Genomic DNA, 21,254 nt, shown 5'->3' on the forward strand with positions numbered 1-21,254 from the left:
TTGTTGTGCTGTATTTTTGGCAATCATTATTGTTGTTTTCCTTCATCACGCATTAATTTTTCTTCAAGGTTTTTTTCACGTAAAAGGCGGGGTACACCCTGGACTAGTCGCCATCTCATCACAAGGCCCAAAACATTAGTTATTTTACAAATTTTTAAACCTATTATCTTAACTGATCAAAAATCTTTCAGAAGGGTAAAAAAAAATACATGTTTTATATTTTAGTTTTGGATTTTAGTTTATTGAGATTTTTCAGCAAAAAATACATAAATACGAATGTTTTCACCACCTTCCAAACGTAAGGACTGTTTGGCTTTAAAGATGATTAAAATTACAGATACGCAGGAGGTTAAATGTTGTCTTTTTGCACTATTTAAAAAAAAAAAAAAAAGTTTTTTTGGGGGTTAAATTTACTTTTACAAAGTGCTGCAGTCCAATAAAAAGCGAATCCCGAGCCCCGCTTTTGACACCCCTGTTGTAACACCACTTAGTTAAGATCTACAGTTGGCATATAATACAATCAACACTATTAATGGAATATATTTATTTCATTAACGAGGAAGGACATGACAAATGGAGGTTTCTTTCAGATTCAAAGTGTCAAAGTTAAAAGTGAACTATTATGTAAATGTATTCAATCAGGTCTTTTCTGTGAGAGAACAAAAGAAGAAGTTACTTTCATGTGTCTTTTGTCACATGTGCCTGTCTTGATGCCAATGGGCTGCATTTAAACTGTTGCTGATGTGGATGAACTAATTATGGGGTATTGATGTATGACAATAACAACAATTATCACACACACTTGAAGCCATAATTGAGGATGAGATGATGTAATGGGGTGAATACACACTTAAAATGACAAACTAAAGATTTTTCAAGTAAATTTGTCATCTCTCCACGTCAGCATAAAAAAGAGGCCTTTCGAGTGGCGAGACTCTTTAAAAATATAATTTTATTTTGGTCTAATAAGAAACTCTCTGACACATTGACTGTTATTCAGTCTGCTGGAATGCACACAAACTGAATTATGTTCAGCTGAAAAGTGGCCAATATTTTTTTTCTTCTCAGCTTCTACCTTTGATTCAAACCAAATAATTGTTCATGACATTACGGCGCTGTAATTTCATTGAAACGGCCAAAACACAGCCAATAAAAAGTGACAGAAGGGGATTTAGGTTCATCCTGAACGTATCCCTAAATTTTTCAAGAAACAGCCTCTGTGTCAGATTTTTGTTATCCACATCCACATTTCAGCATTTTCTACTAATGCCTTTATGCTTTTTGTCGCTGATTGATTAGTATCAAAGGATTTTCGTGAAAAATTATGGGATTTACATTGCGATTATTGCATTTCATGTTATGTGTGTACAGGGGAAGAAGGCGGCACAGACAGCGGGGATGTTGTTTAGTCTATATTTATTATAATTACAATAGAAATGGAGTATGTGAACTAATCCAAAATGTGTGTGACTAAGTGTAGAGATTAGCTGCAGTGTGGTACCGGTAGTGTTGAGCGAGGTGCGGAAATCTCAGAGGGGGCAAGGCAGGCTCGGAGGTCAGTGCGCTGGCGTGAGGTAAAGGGCAGGGGCGAGGCGTGAGGTCGAGATCCAAGCGACAGCCAGGGAACCAGAGGAAATACGGGAATACGAGACACAGCTCGTGACGCGAAAGGCTGCTGGAAGACGACAAGGGAACACGAGACAAATTAACACGGAGGTGGAGAAAACACAGACAGAGTTTGTGCATCGAGCTTGATGAGTCGGCTTACTGTACTGGAACAGATCGCTACGTTCTGGCCCGGGACGCAGGTTTGCACTGGCTTAAGACGGCACTGAAGCTCTTCAGCGACAGGTGTGTAGATTGCTGATTGAGCCGACTAAATGCAGTCACCTGCTGCAGTCAGGGTGGCGCGCACCCAGTGCACAGATGAATGCGCACCTAAGCCGTGACATTTCAATTCCGATCACAATCGTCAATATTTATTATATTAATTTTTAGACTGACAAGACGCTAGCAGCGAAGGATGTGTCTCCAAACACAGCACATAGTCAATCGTACTTTCCTTTACATTTCTTATTAGTTATGCTAGATTTTATTTATTGTATGTTTACTATATATGTTTGAATTTTTTATCTTCATAATATGTTTTTCTTGATTTTATTCTTTATTCTTACTCATGGTTCTTACTATTTTGCATATTTTATTGTTTGTACTGCAGCGTTCCTCAGAGGTAACCCTTTGCTTTAAGGAATATATCGGCCCTGGCTGTGGGAATGCTTTGTGTCAGCATCTTGGTGGCAGTGGCGTGATGACTCCCTGGTACAGACGGCTCCGGTGATAGTGTTTCTTCACCTGGTTCCTCTGTTCTCAGCCATGCATTCATGTGTGTCTGTATGCAATTGATGATGAGGGAGGTGGGTCATCGAGCATTGTTTTTTAAGTCTGTAAAGCACTTTGTGTTGCATTTTTTATGCATGAAAAGTGCTTTATAAATAAAATTAGATTGATTGATTGATTTTTGTATAGTATGTCTCCAGCTGTGGTCCTGTAGCGACCAAAGCTGGAGAAAGCCCACCCATTACTCCACTTACCATCATGAGAGGTGATCGGACTAAGTCGGATTAAGTAGGACATCGCTGAAGGCTTAGTTGTGAAATGCACGGCCCACCACTGATTGCCATATTATATTTAACTATTAGCCAACCATGAAATTAAGTGAATGAATGAAGGCCATTTATTATCGGCCTGCGGGTTAAGACTTTAAGACCCCAGGTCGAGAGTGAGGATAATATTACGGCAATTGTTTGTGTGTCAGCAATGTCACAGTCAGTGCACAACACATAGGAGGAGAGGGGATCGATCCATAAATTGGTTGTGTCGATTCCCAGGGTTGTATCAGTAGACGATCCAGGTTGATATTGCTGTTTTTTCAAAATGTTTTTTCGTTGGTTTCGTTAATGTCTTCATACTTAGGGAATAAGTTCCTGGACGGGGGGGGGACTTTGAGAGCAAAACCCAAAAGGATTTAAATGAGAAGTAGATTGTAGTTTCTGCTTTTGTTTAGGTATTGCGAAGTGTTTATCCTCAAACAATTATTTGTATTGAAAGACAATAAGGAACTAGTTTAAATAGTGAGTAGATTTTCTGTTGTCATTGAAAAATGTACAGTTAATATATGTGATCAGTATTGGCATCGGCCGATCTCACTCACTGATGATCGGTATCGGAATCGGCAGCATGATACCCTGATCACAAGATCCAAAGTTTTTTCACTATTTTCCTCGATGTTTCTGCTTTTTTTCATCTTTTTGTCATATAATTATATTTATGGAATGTACATGGGCTGCAAAACTATGGACACCCTCTTTCTTGAATAGTATATTTTGAAGACTTTATTGCTCACGATTATTTTTAACAAAACACTTGAACCTGTGAAATGTGGACACAAAATAAGCCAGATATTGAAATAATGCAGACAAAAAGAAAATCACAAGACAATTACAAATGTAGACGGTGGCTTATGTGGCGCATTGCTGCTTTTAAATCAATTCTCGGCCTCGGAAGACATTTGATCTATTCAGGGATTCTTGGCTTGAAAGCTCCCTCAGCTCATTTCTTTTTTACCGTCACCTGCTGTCTTTAATTCATGCATGCTGTTTTCTCTTTCCCCCACTCCCGGTTCGCTTGCTCTCTGCTGTCCCTTTTGAAGTTTTCGGGAGCCCTGTGGTTTTCAAAGGGTCAAAAAAGGGCAGCCCCACTGTCCTATCGAAAGGCAGAGCGTGGGGCAAACATGTGGTACCACCTGTCTCTGCTGCTCTAAGTCAACGCCGCCGGTGTTACTGTACTCGCACCTCACTATCTTGCCCCCTGCTGATTATACCTTATTCCCGCAGCTTGGCAAAAGCCCGCACTTATGGTTTTAGTGCTCATACCCAAGTATACGAGGACGTGCTGATATAGTGTGAGGACCCCTACCGTCTGACAACCGTCACACTGAGAAAAATCAAGGCGTCCCGCTGTTAGAAGCCCACCCATTCCTCACACTTTACAATATAGGACTCATTCCAGCCCAAGCCCCGACCAGCGGGGGTCACACCGAGAATGGAAGGAGGATCCGCAAGTCCTTCAAGATGGAACATTTGCCTTTCAAATTGCAGCCATAGATCAAACCTTTCTGGGGATTTGTGAGTCCGTCAGTCAGTGGTTGTTTCCATTTTAGAGAAGGATTGTCTTATTTAGGCCCGGCTTCCTGTTCTGCAAGCCCAGAAGGATTAGTCCCCCGGTGTCCACAGGAGCAATGTGATCCAAAACCAGGCATCGAACTGGAGTTTGCTGCAGACATCTCCTCAAACTTCTGAATCACTTTACCCACTGATCGGAAGGTGATATCCTTTTGCCATCGGCCTCTACTGGACCCACAAGGATGTCTGTAGGTTGAGTTTTTACTGAGGAACACATAGGGGGGAGGTGGGAGGCCGCAACGCAACCGTAGCCAGCCCTGGCCGAGGCCCAGAGTAGGAAGCACTCCCGAGGCATTGAAACACGTAGGCAGGGTGACGAGATGCTCTTGGGTCACAACATTGTAGAAGCTAAGAGTACCCCCTCCAAAGTTAAGGAAGAGTCCGAGAGTTTTGATCTGAGGAGGGACCGTTACAAGGGGCTCCCTGCACCCATCGTAAACGGCGCAAAACGACAAACCGTGTCTTTCCAGCCACCAGCCTTTAGAATTGTGCAGTGAGCTCACACCTGAAACAGACAGGATAGTGCATCAGTATGAATCCTCAAAACAGGGGTCGGGTTGGGCATCGATGAGAACCTGGTCTTAAAGTTAAATTTAAAGTTAAAGTTAAAGTAACAATGATTTTCACACACACACTAGGTGTTGTGAAATTTGTCCTCTGCATTTGAGCCATCCCCTTGTTCACCCCCTGGGAGGTGAGGGGAGCGGTGAGCAACCGGAATTATTTTGGTGATTTAACCCCCAATTCCAACCCTTGATGCTGAGTGCCAAGCAGGGAGGTAATGGGTCCCATTTTTTAATAGTCTTTGGTAGGGATGTCCGATAATATCGGACTGCCGATAATATCGGCGAATAAATGCTTTAAAATGTAATAATCGGAAATTATCGGAATCGGTTTCGAAATTATAGGTATGGGTTTCAAAAAGTACAATTCAGGACTTTTTAAAACGTCGCTGTGTACACGGACGTAGGGAGAAGTACGGAGCGCCATTAAACCTAAAAGGCACTTCCTTTGCGTGCCGGCCCAATCACATGATATCTACAGCTTTTCACACACACAAGTGAATGCAAGCATACTTGGTCAAATGCCATACAGGTCACACTGAAGGTGGCCGTATAAACAGTTTTAACACTGTTACAAATATACGCCACACTGTGAACCCACACCAAACAAGAATGACAAACACATTTCGGGAGAATATCCGCAACATAACTCACAACCTACCGATCTCAGGGTGGACACTCTAACCACAAGTCCACTGACATTCCGATTCGCTCTGAGCCGTCAATATTTTTAAATGCCAATTCATATTTTCTATGCTCAAACAAGCTTTTACTGTGTATCTCCATACATTGTGTGGGGCCGCTCCTCTAAATCAATAATCCGCCATTGCGGCAAATATACTACAGGATATTTCTTACACGTGATAATAATAACCAGAGGACAAGGCTAAATAATAATTCAGTGGAACCTCTATTTATGAACCACTCTTTGTGAGTTTGGGTGAGCTGATCCATACCCACAATTCTGCTGTTAGTTACTGTGCTACGTTTAATGCTATTCAAAAGCCTTTTTAAGACATTTTCTCGATTTGCTGGTTCAATATGAGTCTAAGGAAATCAACAAAGATACGTGGTTGAAAATTTAAGAGGTATCCACAGTTTACACTGCTTTCCCTGCCTTCCACTCCCTTCTGCTTTATGGCAGGAAGACTAATTGACAATGTAAAGTGTTTTTACTCCTATCATTGTAGCGACCTGGCTGTTCAAGTTAAGGAGTTTTGTGTTTTCAAGCTAAGTGCACCACAGGGCTAGTGACAGCTTCTTGTTGTATTGGCTTTGTTATTAAATAGAAAGTTGATCCACCAGCCCCGTCCAATGTTTGTTTGATACAGAGTTCAGTATAGCACTTTATATTTGGTTCCAAGTACAAACTTTTACTAAAATGTGGACTTTTGTCTATGCTGTAACCCATTATTCCTATTAACAGTTTCTTATCAATACATTGGCTTCAATAAACAAACTTTTCTTTTTACAAACCCTGTTCAAGAACCAATTAAGTTTGTATTCCATTTGCTTGCCTATAATTCTGCAAAATCGGATGTCTAAACCAGTGGTTCTTAAATGGGGGTACGCGTACCCCTGGGGGTACTTGAAGGTATGCCAAGGGTTACGTAAGATTTTTTAAAAATATTCTAAAAATAGCAACAATTTAAAAATCCTTTATAAATGTATTTATTGAATAATACTTCAACAAAATATGAATGTAAGTTCTTAAACTGTGTAAAGAAATGCAACAATGCAATATTCAGTGTTGACAGCTAGATTTTTTGTGGAAATATTCCATCAACATTGATGTAAAGATTTACTTTTTGTGAAGAAATCTTTAGAATTAAGTTCATGAATCCAGATGGATCTCTATTACAATCCCCAAAGAGGGCACTTTAAGTTGATGATTACTTCTATGTGTAGAAATCTGTATTTATAATTGAATCACTTGTTTATTTTCAACAAGTTTTTAGTTATTTTTATATCATTTTTTCCAAATAGTTCAAGAAAGACCACTACAAATGAGCAATATAGTTTGCAGTGTTATACAATTTAATAAATCAGAAACTGATGACATAGTGCTGTATTTTTCTTCTTTATCTCTTTTTTTCAACCAAAAATGCTTTGCTCTGATTAGGGAGTATTGGAATTAAAAAAATGTTCACAGGGGGTACTTCACTGAAAAAAGGTTGAGAACCCCTGGTTCAAACAAATAATCCTTGCACCGGTATCTTAGGCTACGTGCTTTTTTTATCGAAAGTGACTGCAAAATAACCTAATAACTCTCCATCCCTGTCACATGACCATATGAAGTAGGCCTGCAAGAGTTTCTCATTGTGTACAGATGTTGCTTTTTTAATCAATTCAATGACAATGAGATGATTCAACCCTTAGGAGTACGATGTAGTTTTTTTGTATTTTTAAATTCATTTGTCTTTACCTTTTATATCGCACCATAGAAACTGTTTATCTTGCCTTGCTTTCCCATTTTTCCAAAACAACCTCACGTGTGACAGTATTTTTCCATTTGAGCATATTATACTAACACATCAGGCCTTACAGTTAATTTATGCCGTGTGTGTGTGTGTTTGTGTGTGTGGGTGTGGATGTGTGTGTGTGTCTTCATACGTGTGAGTGTGCATATGTATGTGTAAATGTGTAATGAACCCTTCTTCCAACTTACAATGCAATTATAAAATGTATGATTCGAAAGCTCATGCACTTACATTTAGCAAACAGCAACAATAAATATAGTCAATTATTAGTAGTTATATATATATATATATATATATATATATATATATATGTATATATACCTTCAAAGCCTTAGACAGCTACCATTACAGTTACATTAATATATGCTAAGTAGGGGAGAGATCTAGCTTTCCCGTCACACTTTTACAGGCTAACAAATGTTTATGCTGTATAAAAGCCATTTTGAGAAATACTGAGAAGCAGAATATTTACAATTGGACACTAAAACACAAACTTCTTACACCACAGAAAACTTTGTAGGTGAGCGCTGATCCTAATTATATAAAATGCCACACTTTAATGCAGGGGTGGCAAACTCAAATACAGAGCGGGCCAAAATGTAAAACTGAACAAAGCCGCGGGTTAAGGTTGAACAAATTAACCTTTTAATAGGGACCCAAACAGGTTTTTCATTGAATATTGAACAAGCAAGGCTTATATATCTTTATAGTGACATGCAAAATCGAGTTTCAAATAATAATAATAATAATAATAATTCAAAATAATCAATGGCAGATCAAATACAATTTAAACAAAAATAGAATGCCTATTTTGTAGATCAAAATAAACTTTTTTTCCACAGGCTAATAATACATTTCAAAATAAAATAACAATGAATGAATCAAACATTCAAGCCTTGAAATAGCAAGAGAAAGTGCGTGAATAAAACGTTAATTAGAGCTCAGTTTGCGACACTGATTTGCTTTAACACTAAATATGGAACAAGCGACACTTATATAACTTAATAGTGCAAAATCCACTTTCAAAAAAGAAACAAAAAAACATCAATAGTATATTAAATAGAATTTGAATGAAAAATGTTATTCCTGTTTTCTACTTGCAGCCTTCTGAGGTAAATGTCAACATTAACTTTTTCCACAGGCTAATAAATTAGAAAATAAAATAACAATGTGGTGGGCGGGGTTTGGGGGGGTGGGGTATGGTGGTAGCGGGGGTGTATATTGTAGAGTCCCGTAAGCGTTAATGCTGCAAGGGGTTCTGGGTATTTGTTCTGTTGTGTTACAGTGTGGATGTTCTGCCCAAATGTGTTTGTCATTTTCATTTGGTGTGGGTTCGCAGTGTGGCGCATATTTGTTACAGTGTTCAAGTTGTTTATACGGCCACCCTCAGAGTGACCTGTATGGCAGTTGACCAAGTATTAATTGCGATCACCTGTGTGTGTCTGTGAAAGCCATAGATATTTTGTGATTGGGCAGGCACGCATATTCAGTGCCTTTAAGGCACGCCCCGAGTATTGTTGTCCGCATGGAAATCGGGAGAAAGATTGCCCGGGAGATTTTCGGGAGGGGCACTGAACTTCAGGAGTCATCCAGGGAAATCGGGAGGGTTGGCAAGTATGAGTATTAGCGGTGAATGTGGTGTTATAATATGTTATATTGTCATTATACCGGCGGGCCAGCTCTAATGTTAATTTGATATTGCCTCAAGTGCCAAATTAAATTACACGGCGGGCCAAATTTGGCCCGCGGGCCAGAGTTCGACACCCATGCTTTAATGTGATAGACAGCACCCTCTGAGGGAGAGATATAATGAGCGTGACAACCAGCCCCATTTTTCCCCACACAAAATTTCAAAAACATGTTTGTCTTTTTCACCTAAATAAATTGCACATATTATTGTATTAATTTTTGTTATGTAGGTTAAAATATTTTATAAATTGTGCTCCAAAGTGTGGCTGATCAATTTTTATTTGTTGTTAACGAGTTTTATTAGTACATTTCAAAAATATCTATATTTTAAAAAAATATTACTATCATTTTTTTATTTCAGAAAAATAGATGGATGTTAAATAATTTTTTGTTGTAATTTAATCCATACTTCTTTTATGTTGTGGCGTCGTGGTGCGAGAGGTGCTCTTCCTGGATGCAGTTCGAGCTCGTACACAGCGTTACAGGTAGAAATAAAGTATTTATTTAACTAAAACAGGCTGATAACAAACACACTGGGTTTCAAAGGCAAAACAAAGAGCTAATTAGCATTAGTGCTAGGAGAACAAAAGGCGGCTAAGCGTGGAAGCATTAGCGAGTACACTCAAAGAAACAAGGAGGCTAAACGTGGAAGCTCGCGAATACAAAATGAAAACCGAGTCGTCACTTGTGGACACAAACTGTATGTAACGCAGACTGAGAGAAGAGAACGAGTAACTGAAACAGGCCGGTTAAATAGCGTCTCTAATGAAAAACAGGTGTGCAAACAAAGGCAGGTGAACGAATCAAGACGCCATGGTGACAAATACAAACAATGAAGTGCACAAACCAAGAATCGGAAGAGTCAAACAATAAACACAACAGACTCAAAATCTAAAACCATACATGATCTGGGAGGCGGACCATAACACATGTAATGTTTTATTCAATCTTAATAAGGATACAGTGTTATGCAGAGGTGTACTTAAAACAATTTTATCGACCAATGACACTATTCATCGTTGCGGTGGATAGTGGGGTTGGGAGTGATGCAAAATGTTTTCTTCCTATGGGTATTGTAACAGAAAATATTATCTAATATCAGTGATTCTCTAATTGCAGTATGCTGACTCTATCTAGTGGTACGCCAAATTTGGCCCGCCGTGTAATTTCACTTGGCCCTTGAGGCGATATCAAATTAACATTAGTGCAGGCCTGCCGCTGTAACACCGCATTTACCGTTAATACTCTTACTTGCCAACCCTCCCGATTTTCCTGGGAGACTCCCGAAGTTCAGTGCCCTTCCCGTATTTCATCCGGGACAACAATATTTGGGGTGGGCTTTAAAGGCACTGCCTTTGGCGTTCTCTACAAACTGTCTCCACGTCCGCTTTTCCTCCATACAAACAGCGTGCCGGTCCAGTCACATAATATATCCGGCTTATACACACACACAAGTGAATGCAATGCATACTTGGTCAATAGCCATACAGGTCACACTGAGGGTGGCCGTATAAACAACTTTAACACTGTTACAAATATGCGCCACACTGTGAACCCACACAAAACAAGAATGACACATTTCGGGAGAACATCCGCACCGTAACACAACATAAACACAACAGAACAAATACCCAGAACGCCTTGCAGCACTAACTTTTCCGGGACGCTACAATATACACCCCCCGCTATCACGAAACCCCGTCCACCTCAACCCCACCGCCGAAAAGAGGCATTCAATTTTTATTAAAATTTTATTTGATATGCCATTGAGATTTTTTTATTATTATTATTATTATTTGAAACTAGATTTTGCATGTCACTATAAAGTTATATAAGCCTTGCTTGTTCAATATTAGATGCAAAACTTGTTTGGGTCCCTATTAAAAGGTTAATTTGTTCAACCTCGGCCCGCGGCTTTGTTCGGTTTAAAATTTTGGCCCACTCTGTATTTGAGTTTGACACCCCTGCTATAAATCATCAAATTCTCATTTCTAAATGATATACTTATGGAGTTAGAGGAGTTGCATTGGACTGGTTAACCAGCTATTTACAACAACGACAGCAATATATTGAGATTGATGATTACAGGTCAAAATGTATGACTATTGAATGTGGAATTTCACAAAGTTCGATTTTAGGACCCAAACTTTTTATTTTATGTATAAATGATATTTGTGAGGTTTTGAAAATTTTACAGCACGTATTATTCGGAGACGATACAAATTTATACTGTTCAGGAGACGACTTGAAAATCTTAGCCGAAAATATTGAAGAGGAAATGGTAAACTAAAATTGTGGTTTGATGTAAATAAATTATCTATAAATTTGGAAAATACTAAATGTATGGTATTCAGTAATAAAATAATGGTAGAAGTTAGTTTATCCATAAACAATGTGAAAATTGAAACAGTGTCTGAAATCAGATTTCTTGAGGTCATCCTAGATGAAAAGTTGACATGGAAAGCTCATAAACTGTATTGCATGTGAAAAATAAGGTATCTACAATGTAATTATTTTGAACAAGGTAAATACAGTTCCCCGTATAACACAATGAGAATGTTATATTGCTCAATTATTCAGCAACATAATGCCTTTATTTATTTGACAAAAAAGAGCCCTTCGTATTATTTTTAAAGTAGGATATAGAGACCCGACCTCTGATAAGCGGAATAAGTTGGATGGAGGAATGGATGGATGGATATAGAGACCAGACAAAGCCACTGTTCATTAGGGCAGGATTATTAAAACTCTAAGACATTGTAGATGTTCAAAACTAGAAATAAAGTTCTTCCGAAGGACTTACAAAAGTTATTCATGTTCATGTCTGAAGATGTGAATCACAGAAGGCCGTATGATTTTAAACATCCAAGAGTTCGAACAAATTTGAAATAAATGTGCTTGTCTGTTGCTAGTGTGAAAGCATGGAATTCTCTAAACAACGACTTAAAAATTGCAAGATTATTTTTTTATTTAAAAAGAGAAACAAAAAGACACGACTGGAATTATATCAAATTGAGTTTTTAATTTGATTGGACGTGTCGTTGTGAAAATGCTTAAACGAAAATTAAAAAGTATGTTGGAGTTCGGGTGTTGGTGGAGGGAACAGTGATTTAGTCATCTAAAATAATTTGTTCTAAAAAAGGGGTCGGATAAATACAAGAATATAATTCTTCCATTTGCTCATTTCTGATCATGGAAATGTATAAGAAATAAAAAACAATGAAAGTGTGAACTGTACATGGCTGGTATATATGCATTTTCATGAAAGAAATAAATGATGATGATGAATCAAACACAGTGTTACTGTTCAAACTGTGCGTAATGTTATAGTGGTCAAAAATATTAAATGTACTTGTTAAATAAAACTTCTGCCTTATTTTCTTGATTAGGTGCGGCATGGCGTAGTGGGTAGAGCGGCCGTGCCAGAAACATGAGGGTTGCAGGTTCGCTTCCCACCTATGGACATCAAAGTCGCTGCTGTTGTGTCCTTGGGCAGGACACTTCACCCTTTGACCCCGGTGCCGCTCACAATGGTGAATGAATGATGAATGAATGATTGGTGGTGGTCGGAGGGGCCGTAGGCGCAAACTGGCAGCCACGCTTCCGTCAGTCTACCCCAGGGCAGATGTGGCTACAGATGTAGCTTACCACCACCAGGTGTGAATGAATGATGGGTTCCCACTTCTCTGTGAGCGCTTTGAGGCTTTGAGTATATAACAATAGAAAAGCGCGATATAAATCTAATCCATTATTATTATTATTATTATAATACTTAGGTCTACTACTCTTCTTTTAATATTGGTGGTGGTGCTGAGAGAGAACCAAGCATTTTCTCAGGTGGTACTTGGCAAACAAAAGTTTGAGAACAATTGATCTAATCTTGTTTAATCTAATCTAAAATGTACAAATTGCATTTTTAAAAGCATCTTGAATGAATGAAAAATTATTTTAATTTAATTTATCTTGTCAATTAAGGTCTGTGGATGGCATGACAAAAATAATAGTAATAATTAAAGCTGCAAGCAGCGATGGACGGGACCGACTTTTGCTGGTGTTTCCTGCCTTTACCCATGCAACATATCTTTACCTTCACGTTACATACCTTCCCTGGATCCTAGGGTCACACTGGTGCTTCTTTCTGTCACCCATAATGTTTGAAAAAAGGTGATGGGTTTTTACAAAACTTTTGTTTTGAAGGGGTAATTGCCAACTTCCTGTTGATTTTTGCTGAAGGATGTCAATTATTAAAATATAGGTCTAAGTGAGACCTACATAGAGGTTTTCTGTTTCATGTCTCTGTCATGCCTGTTAATCTGGTTTTATGTTTGATCATGTTTTGTTTTGTTTTCTGGACTCTATTTGCGTTTGCACTTCCTTGTTTTCTTGGTCACCATAGCTACTCATTAGTTTCCACCTGGTTCCCCTAGTCACGCCCCGATCATCAGCCTCTCACACCTGTTTCTAGTTACCACGGCCACTATTTATGTCACTTGCTTTCTGTTCATCGTTTTGGGTACTTTGCATTCTGCCTTATGCCTTCATGCCTGCATTTTTCGTACAAACCTTCACGCCTTGCCACGCTGCTAACCCTTTGGACCCTGCCATTTAAGATCTGTGTATTTTTCGCCTAAAGTGCAAGTTTTTGGTTTATTGAGTATCGTTGTTAGCATCTTTTGTTTATTTATAGATAGCCATGCCATTGTGCAGTTTTTGTTGAAGTTTTAGTATAGATTATTAACCGCCACCGAGCGTGTCCTTTGTTTGCCTTTTTGTATTTTTGTAATTAATAAATATGTACTCACATTCATGCCTGACTCGTCCCACATCATCTCTGCATCGAGGAAGCAAAAACAACCACGGTCCCGGCTTGACAGTCTCTCCGACATTCCTACCGGAAGTTACAAGCATACCGTTGCGATGTGTGGGTTCATTTATTATTTGTGTGAGACCACAGCTATCAATTACAGTCTGGAGCGCTACGCACGGTGGGTCCGATGGGGTATTCATATGGATATTAAAGTCCCCCATTATGATTATATTATCGGCGTGTGTCACTAGATCAGCAACGAACTCTGAGAATTCATTAATAAAGTCCGAATAGGGCCCTGGGGGGCGGTAGATAACAGCCAGGTGTAGAGGCTAGTGCTTGTCGGGGGCATCACCGTTTCCAAAGTTACGATACTCCCGTATACTAAAGTATTCTCCGATCATTACCTTATAAAATTCGAGGTTCAGACGCATGTTCGTCAAACTAATAATAATAATACCTGCTATAGCAGCCGCAACATTAATACAGCCACAACGACAACTCTTGCTGACCTACTGCCCTCGGTAATGGCACCATTCCCAAAGTATGTGGGCTCTATTGATAACCTCACTAACAACTTTAACGACGCCCTGCGCGAAACCATTGATAACATAGCACCGCTAAAGTTAAAAAAGGCTCCAAAAAAGCGCACCGCGTGGTTTACAGAAGAAACTAGAGCTCAGAAATTATTATGTAGAAAGCTGGAATGCAAATGGCGCACGACTAAACTTGAGGTGCACCATCAAGCATGGAGTGATGGTTTAATAACTTATAAACGCATGCTTACCTTAGCTAAAGCTAAATATTACTCAAATCTCATCCACCGTAATAAAAACGATCCTAAATTTTTGTTTAGTACGGTAGCATCGCTAACCCAACAAGGGATTCCTTCCAGTAGCTCAACCCACTCAGCTGATGACTTTATGCAATTCTTTAGTAAGAAAATTGAAGTCATTAGAAAGGAGATTAAAGACAATGCGTCCCAGCTACAACGGGGTTCTATTAACACTGACACGATTGTATATACGGCGGATACTGCCCTCCAAAATAGTTTCTCTCGTTTTGAGGAAATAACATTAGAGGAATTGTTACAAAGTGTAAATGGAATAAAACAGACAACATGTTTACTTGACCCTCTTCCTGGGAAACTGATCAAGGAGCTCTTTGAATTATTAGGTCCATCAGTGCTAAATATTATAAACTTATCACTCTCCTCGGGCAGTGTTCCCCTAGCATTCAAAAAAGCGGTTATTCATCCTCTTCTTAAAAGACCTAACCTCGATCCTGACCTCATGGTAAATTACCGACCGGTGTCTCACCTTCCCTTTATTTCAAAAATCTTTGAAAAAATTGTTGCGGAGCAGTTAAATGAACACTTAGCGTCTAACAATCTATGTGAAACCTTTCAATCCGGTTTCAGGGCAAATCACTCCACGGAGACAGCCCTCGCAAAAATGACTAATGATCTATTGCTAACGATGGATTCTGATGCGTCATCTATGTTGCTGCTCCTCGATCTTAGCGCTGCTTTCGATACCGTCGATCATAATATTTTATTAGAACGTATCAAAACACGAATTGGTATGTCAGACTTAGCCCTGTCTTGGTTTAACTCTTATCTTACTGATAGGATGCAGTGTGTCTCCCATAACAATGTGACCTCGGACTACGTTAAGGTAACGTGTGGAGTTCCCCAGGGTTCGGTCCTTGGCCCTGCACTCTTCAGCATCTACATGCTGCCGCTAGGTGACATCATACGCAAATACGGTATTAGCTTTCACTGTTATGCTGATGACACCCAACTCTACATGCCCCTAAAGCTGACCAACACGCCGGATTGTAGTCAGCTGGAGGCGTGTCTTAATGAAATTAAACAATGGATGTCCGCTAACTTTTTGCAACTCAACGCCAAAAAAACGGAAATGCTGATTATCGGTCCTGCTAGACACCGAACTCTATTTAATAATACAACTCTAACATTTGACAACCAAACAATTAAACAAGGCGACACGGTAAAGAATCTGGGTATTATCTTCGACCCAACTCTCTCCTTTGAGGCACACATTAAAAGCGTTACTAAAACGGCCTTCTTTCATCTCCGTAACATCGCTAAAATTCGCTCCATTCTGTCCACTAAAGACGCTGAGATCATTATCCATGCGTTTGTTACGTCTCGCCTCGACTACTGTAACGTATTATTTTCGGGTCTCCCCATGTCTAGCATTAAAAGATTACAGTTGGTACAAAATGCGGCTGCTAGACTTTTGACAAGAACAAGAAAGTTTGATCACATTACGCCTGTACTGGCTCACCTGCACTGGCTTCCTGTGCACTTAAGATGTGACTTTAAGGTTTTACTACTTACGTATAAAATACTACACGGTCTAGCTCCATCTTATCTTGCCGATTGTATTGTACCATATGTCCCGGCAAGAAATCTGCGTTCAAAGGACTCCGGCTTATTAGTGATTCCCAAAGCCCAAAAAAAGTCTGCGGGCTATAGAGCGTTTTCCGTTCGGGCTCCAGTACTCTGGAATACCCTCCCGGTAACAGTTCGCGATGCCACCTCAGTAGAAGCATTTAAGTCTCACCTTAAAACTCATTTGTATACTCTAGCCTTTAAATAGACTCCCTTTTTAGACCAGTTGATCTGCTGTTTCTTTTCTTTTTCTTCTATGTCCCACTCTCCCGTGTGGAGGGGGTCCGGTCCGATTCGGTGGCCATGTACTGCTCGCCTGTGTATCGGCTGGGGACATCTCTGCGCTGCTGGTCCGCCTACGCTTGGGATGGTTTCCTGCTGGCTCCGCTGTGAACGGGACTCTCGCTGCTGTGTCTTGGATCCTCTTTGGACTGGACTCTCGCGACTGTGTTGTATCCATTATGGATTGAACTTTCACAGTATCATGTTAGACCCGCTCGACATCCATTGCTTTCCTCCTCTCTAAGGTTCTCATAGTCATCATTGTCACTGACGTCCCACTGGGTCATTATTGTCACCAATGTCCCACTGGGTGTGAGTTTTCCTTGCCCTTATGTGGGCCTACCGAGGATGTCGTGGTGGTTTGTGCAGCCCATTGAGACACTAGTGATTTAGGGCTATATAAGTAAACATTGATTGATTGATTGATTGATTGTTTGTGTTTTCTTCCTAGGAGCAGTTTTGTCTGTGTTTTATTCCTAGGGGGCGCTACAGCGCAATTCTGAGTTGTTTTTTTTTTTTTTTAATTAGATCGCAATTTTCGTTAGTCCTGATGCGTGTGTCCAGTTTGGTGAATTTTGAAGCATTTTAAGGGGGTCAAATTACAGCTCAAAGAGGCAAAAATGAAATTTTTTAGGAAACTTTTTTTTGAAGGGGTTTTTTCCAACTTCCTGTTAAATTTAGCTGAAGAATATTATTTTTAAGAAATGTAGGTCTAAGTCAGACCTACATAGAGGTTTTTGTTTCATGTCTCTACGACATTCCTAACGGAAGTTACAAGCGGTTTTGTCTGTTTTTTCCTAGGAGGGGCTAGAGCGCAATTTTGAAGTATTTTTTTTTTTTTTTACTTTATTAGATGGCAATTTTTGCCAGTCCTGATGTGTGTGTAAAATTTGGTGAGTTTTGAAGCATGTTAAGGGGGTCAAATTACAGCTCGAAGAGGCGGCAGAATAATAATAATAAAGAATAAAACCTTAGAAATACAATAGGGTCCTCTGTCCCAAAGGGTTATTCGGTCCCTAATAATGATGATAAGCATTCTTACCAATTTTATAGATGGAGCTGTTGTAGACGTCTACCTCCCAGTAATATTGGCCCTGAGCGATGATGACATCAGTGCAAACCTCAGGGAGGTCCTGCGTAACGCCAGGGTCAGAGGTCATCATCAACCTCCTGACATTTGGAAGTGGACAAGTAGGGCTTATTCCTCGGTAAGTGACAATGAGCAAGGAGTTGGAAAGGTGGAGGGAGGTGGGGGCAGTTAATGGGTCCAAAGCAAAGCGCAAACCTAAAGAAAGTGTCAGATGTCAAAAATGAAGCAGAAACACAGTATATTATTTTTTTCCTTGAGTTTATGCTAAAAAAACACATATTTAACATCCATTTACTGTACATAGACTCTTTTCTAAGTTTGGGAATCTTGCTTTCTTACCAAATACAGAGCTCTCCATCTCCTCCTCCTGTAGATCCACATTGCTCTCAGCTGGTGGTATTGTGAAACTGCAAGCACTGGAACCTGAACATTATTCACAGTCAGAATTACCCACATCCATAACTATATAAAGCAGAACCATCTATATTAATGTATTGTTTTTTCTAATCAATAAAATGAGTTGGTTTTGGCAAAAGTTATTTCCAATGTGCTTTGTAGTGGACATACTACCCCTATATTGTCATATAAAAATATATAAATGGCTGATGCAAAAAAATGCATGTGTGTTGGAGGAAAAATATTTTTGCAGTCTTATTTATGATATGATGGCCACTGCAAAGAACCTTGCAAAGATAGGTATACAGTACATGTGAAAATATGCAAATGACCGGCATTTGTTTTCTGGGTCCCAAGAGCGTATGCACAAACATGTTGTGCTTAAGTCAGCGATGAAATATATTAAACAGAAAGATAAGCATTCCATCTGTTGGACTTACTGGTGAAGTGCCAGTTTGTTGCATCGAGGTCAAAAATATCAGTGAGACACAGGGGCCGTGAACCCCTCCCAAAAAGTTATCACCTCAAAAAATGTTTTTGTTATGTTTATCGAATGCACATTGTAGTATATTCTAGGGACAACAATCGATTACCGGTATTAATGACAAACTGCGGTAAGAGTCCCAATGGTTAGTATTACCTTTTCAAATTTAATTATCGTAAAACCATGATTACTTCACTCTGCATGTTGGTACTGCTCATTTCCTGGGGTAGCAGCTAGCGTGCTGATCGCAAGCTGGCAATTAGTCTGCTGATCACCATGTACAGACTCCGTTTCCATATGAGTTGGGAAATTGTGTTAGATGTAAATATAAACGGAATACAAGGATTTGCAAATCATTTTCAACCCATATTCAGTTGAATATGCTACAAAGACAACACATTTGATGTTCAAACTGATAAACACTTTTTTTTTGTTGCAAATAATCATTAACTTTAGAATTTGATGCCAGCAACACATGGCAAAGAAGTTGAGTAAGGTGGAAATAAATACTGATAAAGTTGAGGAATGCTCATCAAACACTTATTTGGAACATCCCATAGGTGTTCAGGCTAATTGGGAACAGGTGGGTGCCATGATTGGGTATAAAAGCAGCTTCCGTGAAATGGTCAGTCATTCAGAAACAAGGTTTGAGAAACGGTCACCACTTTGTGAACAAATGTGTGGGCAAATCGTCAAACAGTTTAAGAACAAAATTTCTCAACAGGCCATTGCAAGGAATTTAGGAATTTCACCATCTACGGTCCGTAATACCATCAAAAGGTTCAGAGAATCTGGAGAAATCACTGCATGTAAGCGATGAAACAACAGACCTTCGTTCCCTCAGGCGGTACCGCATCAAAAAGCGACATCAGTGTGTAAAGGATATCACCACATGGGCTCAGGAACACTTCAGAAAACCACTGTCAGTAAGTAGAGTTGGTCGCTACATCCGTAAGTGCAAGTTAATACAACTATGCAAAGCCAAAGCCATTTATCAACGACACCCAGAAACGCCGCCGGCTTTGCTGGGCCCAAGCTCAGCTAAGATGGACTGCTGCAAAGTGGGAAAGTGTTCTGTGGTCTGACGAGTCCACTTTTCAAATTGTTTTTTGGAGACGGTGAACGTTGTGTCTTCCGGACCAAAGAAGAAAAGAACTTTCAGGGCTGTTTTAGGTGCAAAGTTGAAAAGCCAGCATCCGTTATGGTATGGGGGTGTTTTAGTGACCAAGGCATGGGTAACTTACACATCCGTGAAGGCACCATTAATGCTAAAAGGTACATACAGGTTTTGGAACAACATATGTTGCCATCCAAGCAACATTATCATGGACGCCCCTGCTTATTTCAGCAAGACAATGCCAAGTCACTTGTTACAACAGCGTGGCTCCATAATAAAAGAGTGCGGGTACTAGACTGGCCTGCCTGTAGTCCAGACCTGTTTCCCATTAAAAATGTGTGGCGCATTATGAAGCCTAAAATACCACAACGGAGACCCCGGACAGTTGAACACCTTAAGCTGTACATAAAACAAGAATGGAAAAGAATTCCACCAGAAAAACTTCACAAATGGGTCTCATCAGTTCCCAAAGGTTTATTGAGTGATGTTAAAAAAAAGGTGATGTATCACAGTGGTGAACATGCCCTTTCCCAACTATTTTGACACGTGTTGCAGCAATGAAATTCCAAGTTAATTATTATTTGCAAAAAAAAAATTAAGTTTATGAGTTTGAACATCAAATATCTTGTCTTTGTACTGTATTCAATTGAATATGGGTTGAAAAAGATTTGCAAATCATTGTATTCCGTTTATATTTACATCTTACACAATTTCCCAACTCATATGGAAACGGGGTTTGTATTTCGAATGCTAACATGAACACAGGAAACAATAATGTATTCTCTCCCAAGATAGAGTGGTATATATGAAGATCCATGAATGGATGTGTTTACAATAAGAAAATAACCCACGTAATGTTGCGTAAACCAGAAGTGAAGATATATAGAACATATTTAAAAACTACAATAAGAATAATAGGGCTTCTAAAAAAACAGAACAATATTTAATGTTTATTCCGCAAAGGAAAATCTGTTTTGTTTGTTTATTTGTTCATTCAGTAAAATTTGTCGTTTAATGAGTGTCCCTAAATTTGTACGTCTGAGATGAAGAGAGCAGTTATGGTTTTGGTTTCCAGCGTAAACAACTAAAAACTAAGGATTTGGGCATTGTTTTCTCTAATCGCATACATTTGTGTAAATATGGCCAAGATATGGCACTATTGTGGGTTTCCTGCACATCATCTTCATCACTAAAGGAACAATCTAATCTGGGGGAGAGAATCCCCCTGCCACTTTCAAGTATGTTTCCTTTTTTTTGAGTCGTCAGCTTGAAGCGTCCCTCTGTCTCCGACTCCCTCGTCGTCATGTGACATGCGTGCGTGACTGTTAAGATTTTGCTTACTACTTTCGATGACCCGCCTTATCTTGCCTCTGATTGGCCAGTCCGTAATGTTTCGCCTTAAATTTAGCCATTTGTGACTCATCATACAAACACCAATCAGTCAATCATGTATTTTTTCTGTGTATATCTCTTTTATCCAGGTCATTGTATATTCTCCATATTTTTGGGGCCTGGATTCGTAGTCCATTTTCTCTCTTTGTAGCTTGTAGCGTTGATGTAAACTACCTAGCAAGTCATTTGGCTACTAAAAGTAGCCAAACGACAGGAAAAGCGACTCGTTAAAAAAATAGCTAAGCCACTGCCAAGCTACTGGAAAATGTAGTTAAGCTACGTATCTGAGCAACA

The 21,254-nt window shown here is 39.4% G+C and overlaps 1 protein-coding gene across 2 annotated transcripts in view; it reads right to left on the reverse strand.

Annotated features, from left to right (window-relative positions):
- Positions 1–1,444: 1,444 nt before the first annotated feature.
- LOC133564931 (uncharacterized) overlaps positions 1,445–21,254 on the reverse strand; it is a 23,960-nt gene continuing 4,150 nt past the window's right edge. Inside the window, exons 3-5 of one of the 2 annotated variants that reach the window (XM_061919458.1) lie at positions 17,911–17,994; positions 17,524–17,766; positions 1,445–1,675 (exon numbers count right to left, since the gene is read on the reverse strand). In XM_061919458.1, the coding sequence (XP_061775442.1) occupies positions 1,557–1,675; positions 17,524–17,766; positions 17,911–17,994 (446 nt within the window). In that variant the 3' untranslated portion in view covers positions 1,445–1,556. Of the gene's footprint in view, positions 4,747–17,523; positions 17,767–17,910; positions 17,995–21,254 lie in introns of both variants that reach the window. The other variant, XM_061919457.1, reaches the window with a different exon arrangement.

This window comes from Nerophis ophidion, linkage group LG13 (genome assembly GCF_033978795.1).
Source record: "Nerophis ophidion isolate RoL-2023_Sa linkage group LG13, RoL_Noph_v1.0, whole genome shotgun sequence".
Lineage (NCBI taxonomy): Eukaryota > Metazoa > Chordata > Actinopteri > Syngnathiformes > Syngnathidae > Nerophis > Nerophis ophidion.